Below are 5,925 nucleotides of genomic sequence, written 5' to 3' on the forward strand. Positions count from 1 at the left end.
GTGCACGGCTGGCCATGACGGCCTCCGGCGCGCCAGGGGCCGCGGCCAAGGGGCTGAGGCGCGGCTGCATGCTCCTTGAGCCGAGGCGTGGGCACCGAGGGCCGCGGCCCCAGGAGGGCGGCGAGAGCAGCTCGGCCGAGCCCCGGCGGAGCCGCAGCGGCCAGAAGCCACACACGTGTGAGCACTGCGGCCAGGCCTTCGAGAGCAAGTCGCAGCTGAGTGGCCACAGGCACTCCCATGGCGGCGAGAAGCCCCAGGCAGGCAGCCCACGGGCGGCGGCTTTCGAGGGGAAGTCACTCATTGAGGGGAGCGATGGCGGCCACGGGGCCAGCGTTCTGGGCTCTGGGAAGACCCAGGGCAAAGCCTCGCCCTGAGGCCAAGAAACAGTGCACGACTCTTGAGTGGAAGGACGCGCCCTTCCCCAAGTGCGCTCTGTCCCTAAGGGTAGGGCGGGGAGGAGGGACAGGGGCCGTCGATGCTTAGAGACTGCACCCCGAGGCCCGGCCCAGCCTAGCAGGGTACTCCTAGGCGCCCACGCACGCGTGCGGAGGCGCCGGCTGAGCTTTGTACATTGCGGAATTGCTCCCCCGTCCGCGGACCACTGCCTGCTGTGTGGAGGGAGGAGGCAGCCTCGCCTCGGCTCGCCTCGCGCGAGGAGTTTACACGGTATTGGCCCCCGTCCTCACTCCAGGGCGGGGCCATTCGCCTCCTGCCAAGAGTTAGTGTTTCTACGTAGAAGACACTACAAGCACTTTAACTCTTTCAGGGCTTATTAAACGCAGAGAGCTCTGAAACTAGACTGCTGCTGCTACGGAAGGCACGAGCACCCCGCTAGCTAGTAGCGCGGAAAAGCCCTGCAGGTGTGGGGAACCGTGGGAGGCTGTGCCTGAAAATTCCGGTCCTGTTGGGCGCCCCCTTCTGCTCGGAGGAGGAGCTGCACGTAGCCCCACTGCCTCTCAGTGGGGGTTTCTGGGAAATGGCTGCCCTGCGTTCTACACAAAGGATAAGACCAAGAGAGCCTAAGCTTCTCCTCTCTAGGAGAGGAGCCCTGGATGGACCTCCTGTGGTTCCTCACAGGAATGGGCTCTGAACAAGACATGGCAACATTTGTGCCCCCATTGTCCTGCTGGCTTCAGTCTCCTCCCTGCCCACCAGCCCCCAGCTCATGCCCTGTTGCCTCTGTCAACCAGACCCCAAACCTGCCTACCCAGCAAAGGCTGTCCTAGCCTCTCTGCCTACCCCCACACCCGCCAGTGCCTAAAACTTTCAACTTAACTGCTCCTGAGTTGGATCTGGGTGACCGGGCAGCTGCCTTTCACATGACATTTCTTAGAGTATCCAAGGTGCCCTTGCTTGGAATGTTTTTGTATTCAGGGATAGTGTAAGTTGATAATGGAGATTTTGGCCATATGAGAGTGCAGGGAATCACTCCTTAAATAAGAATTCCCCAACCCCCTGACAAGACCTCAGGCAGGAAAAAGGGGCCATCCCAGGCCCACATCTGATAAGCTGGTGGCAAGCCTGCACCTCTTCTCCCTGGAATGATGCAGTCCCCCCCCCCTTCAGCCCCATGGACAGGGCAGACCCTTCAGAAGGCACTTTATGAAATCTTAGGGGAGTTTTCAAGAGGAAAGCTTGCTACTAACTGGAGGCAGCTGCCAGCAGGCACTGTCCTGTTCTACCCACACTGTCCCTGGAGGCCTGGGAATCCTGACCCCTTGGTATTCTCAGCCCAGCATCCTGGTCAGTTGACCACCCGTTCCATCCTGCTACACTCCCAGGAGAGAGCCCCTCCAAGGGTGTGTAAGTGATAGGTGTGGTAGAGGCCACCCATGGGGACCCCAAGGAGGAGCATGCACTTTCCTGCCAGACAGGGGAGGTTCAAAGACGTTTTCCTCCTGCCAGGAGAATGTGGGAGGGCCTGAAAATCCAGGTTCCTTCCAAGGATGCTGCTTGGAGTGCCAGTCATTAGGACAACTCCAGAAATTTCATACATGTAGACACACGCACATGTATATAAGTTATATATATATATAAATGAACTATTTTGTGGAAGGTTCCAGAGTTCTGTAACTTGTTGTTGTCTCAAGGTGGCTTGTGTCCAGTGGCTCCCTATTTCCTTATCCTTTGATTGCCTTCTTGTCTGTAAGCTAGTGCCCCATAAGCCTACAGCTGTGTGTCATGTTCAGCCTTGTGTCCTCTGTAACAGCCCAGGTCTGGCACTAGCAGATGCGTGTGAAATGGACTCTGCGCACTCAGCACATTGCACTTGGGCTCAGTCTCGTCAGCTCCAGCCTCACGTGGAGGCAATCCAAAGCATTTGCAACTTTATGTTTTCCAGTAGGAACATGTCTCTGAAGTTCCTGGTGAGGTAATTGGCATTTGGGGTTTTTCTGAGTCTCAGGCAATCTCCTAGGGCCTGCAGAGATGCTGAACTGCAGAACCAGTTCCCATATAGAGCAGGTATCCATAGCAGAAGGCTGTGTAAGGTCTCTGTCCCATGTACTCTAATGTCCATTTCCAGTGCTCTGGGAAGGGAACTATTCAGTTCCTACAAGCCGGACAGTCACCAACTTCTACTGGAGAAGAGCTGGCTCTCCCAGGACAGTGACATTCCATTGGTTCTAATATATAAGCTAATTCTATTTTTAACACAAGCACCTTTTTTTCACCTTAGTCCTACACCCAAGGATAACTCGATACAGAAAGCATCATGTGTAGCATTTTCAGCAGAAAGTGGGTCTACCAGGAGAGATACAGGGCACTGCTCTCTGACTTTGTCTGAGTGCCCTGGAAAGCTCCAAAACCTCTAGTGCTTGCCTAGGTAAATGATGCTTATAATGGCAAGCTAGTCTTTTTGTTTCTCCTGTTCTCGGTGTAATTTAGTTCCTGTTAATTAGATTTTCACTACAACTCAAATAAGAGTAGTTTTTTCTTTCAGGTAGGGTAATCAGGTATGCAACACGGGTTTTGCGTGGAATAAGAGGGAAGAGAGAGCCTGGAAAGGACTCTTTTTTCCTTCTATGGTGCCTATAAATTGGGCTCCATCCCTCCTGCTGTGTGGGAGATGGGGATGATTGCCCTTGCTTTTTGAGAGACAAAAGAGTGTAAACAATTAAACTATCCAGGAAAGTCCTGCTGCTTTCCATTCCTTCCTCCAGCTGCTCCCCCTCCCCAGGATCTTTCCTGGATGCCAATCTTAGGCCCCTTCCCCTTTGGACCATTTGCTCTTTGAAACTTTGAATGAATGCTTTTCTAAGAGGTGTATACATGCTGTGGCAGTATCTCCATGCAACTGGTAAGTGGTCCTGGCTGAATTTGTTGTGAGATGGGATTGCTTCCACTTCCTTTGGCTGCAAATAAAGAAGTTCTACAAGTGTTGGCCTTGAAAGAAGCCCTCTAATAGGTAGGGGCTATTTTGAATGTTTAAACAGGCAGTTGGGTTAAAGTTTTTAGGAAAAGCCTTCACCAGGAATCTGGGAAGAGCCCAGAGCCAGTGTTTTGGTAACCCTTTGGGTTCCCTGGTGCATGGAGCTCTGTCTGGGGTCCTACAACAGGGTGTAGACTCCTCTGACTGGGTTATGGACAGCCAACTAAAGCTGGTTGGATACCATGACTGTGACCAGGAAGGGAGATTTGGCCAGCCTGGTATATTCCTTAACAAGCTGCCACATCACCTCCTGAGAATAGCAGCTCTGGCTTTGGCAATTTCTTTGCCAGACTTCAGGCAACACAACATGGCAGAATCCACACCCACAAGTGAGAGTGCCCAGCTCTTCAGACAGGAAGTGGAAGTAGAGGGACTTCTGTTGTGGGTTTGCTGAGAAGTGCTTGAGTTGCAACAGGTGAAAGAAAGGAGAGTGAGCATTTGGTATGTTGGGGGAACCCATGAAAGGCTGAGGGATTTCTCCAGGACTGTTCTAGGTTTAAGGTCAATTAGACCTCAAGTGTGGAGAGCTTAGGATGCCACACTCCAGAGTGTGGCTTTAGCTGGTACTAGGTGAGGAGCAGGTTTTCAAAACATGAGTTATTCTGTGATGGAGGAAGGAAAATTAATGTAAATTATAGCTGCTATAGTAATTGACATCTTAACAACCACCAATGTTGTAAAGTGTAGTCTATACAATAACTATCCAGATGATAGTTCTTATGTCTGTGAGGTGTGACGTATGGTTCTGTATGGCTCAAGTCCACTGTGCATGATGAGGTAACATAAAAGGGAAGCATAGCAGGGGCCACAACCATATTCCTCAGGAGTTCCCACTTGCCATGGTATTTGTAGCTGGTTTGTCTTTTGCTGGCCCCAGTATAACTATGACTTCACAATACCAGACCCTCCAGGATTCCTGGACAGCTTCTCAGAAGATCGTTATTTTTATGTTAGAAGAACCATCAAGTTCAAGGCCTTGGGCATTTGTGAATGGCACAGTGCCTTCTTTTGTGTCTAGGAAGGTTAAACTAGGTCCTTTTCCACCAACTAGGAACTTTCAGGCTGGAAATGAAGGGCTACTGGGGGTTCTTGGTTTTTTAACCCTTCTTTGACAACTTATGGAGGTATAATAGGCATATAATAGACTACACATCTTTAAAGTGTACGATTAGATGGATTTTGGCATGTGTGTATACCCATGAAACCATCCCCACCATCAAGACAGTGAACATATCCATCACCTCCCCAGTAATGGCCTTTGGCCCCAGTAGCCCCTCCTTCCTGCTCCTCCCTACCCCTATCCTTATAATCACTGCTCTACTTTCTGTCACTATAGATTAATTTGTATTTCCTAAAGTTCTATATAAATGGACTCTATACAGTACATGTCTTTCAAAATTCCCTTTATCCTATCTGTATATCCAGTTTCCCCAGTATCATTTGTTGCAAAAACAGTTGTTCCCTTGGTGGAATTGCATTGGTGCCTTTGTGGAAAATCAGTTGTATGTATGATTGTGAGTCTGTTTCTAGAGTCTTCATGATGCCACATCAGTGCTATGGATTGAATATTTGTGTCCCCACAAAAGTCATGTGTGTAAGCCCTGATGGCTGGTGTTAGGGAGGTGGGATCTTTGAGGAAGTTAGGTTTAGATGAGGTCATGAGGGAGGGGCCTCCATGATAGGATTAGTTCCCTAAAGGTAAGAAATACCAGTGTCCTCTCTCCAACATGTAAAGCTACAGAGAGAATGAAGCTATGTTCCAAGAGTCAAATGTGACAGCACCTTGATCTTGGACTTCCTAACCTCCAGAATGATGAGAAATAAATCTATTGTTTAAGCTGCCCAGTGTATGGTATTTTATTATTGTATCCCAACCAACTAAAATATTTTGTGTACCTTTATGTCAATGCCACACTCTTGATTACTGTAGCTTTCTAAATCTTGAAATCAATAAGGAATTTGTTCTCTGTTCTTATTTTTCAAAGACCACATGAGTTTTACAATACATTGCCAATTTCTAGGGAAAACAAAAGCTTGCTGGGATTTTCACTGGGATTGCATTGGATTGATGAATCATTTGGGGGAGGATTGACATTGTCGCAACCCCTTGCCCGCAAGGAAGACGCAACACTCAGGAATCTTCTTTCAGCAGTTTATTTCAGGCCCTTGATAGTTCTTCTTCTCTCTCTCGGATGCCCCTCCCAGCCTTAATATAGCATCTCAAGCCCCAATGCAAAGCAGCCACGTGGAGCTTTCTCATAGGGTGATGAAAAGTCATGCGCCAACTCTCCCAAATAAGGAGTTGTTTGTCACAGACCACAGCGGAGCCAGCGCCATCTTGTAATGGCGACCATAATTTGCATAAACGGCAGAAGCGGCTCACCACAGTTCCCCCTTTCTGTTTTCTTAAAACAATACAGGCAAGAGTAGAGGTCCTATCCCACTGTGCAGAAGTGGCTGCATAGTATGGCTCAGTCTTAAGGAGGGCCCTTCCC

General features: G+C 49.5%; 1 protein-coding gene across 1 annotated transcript in view; it reads left to right on the forward strand.

Annotated features, from left to right (window-relative positions):
- The window catches only part of Zfp92 (ZFP92 zinc finger protein), an 11,409-nt gene extending 11,035 nt beyond the window's left edge, over positions 1-374 (forward strand). The window contains exon 6 of the mRNA XM_015506935.2: positions 37-374. Within this exon, the coding sequence (XP_015362421.2) occupies positions 37-374 (338 nt within the window). The remainder of the gene's footprint in view (positions 1-36) is intronic.
- Positions 375-5,925: the final 5,551 nt, after the last annotated feature.

The sequence above is a fragment of the Marmota marmota genome, unplaced genomic scaffold (assembly GCF_001458135.2).
Source record: "Marmota marmota marmota unplaced genomic scaffold, marMar, whole genome shotgun sequence".
NCBI classification, from domain to species: domain Eukaryota; kingdom Metazoa; phylum Chordata; class Mammalia; order Rodentia; family Sciuridae; genus Marmota; species Marmota marmota.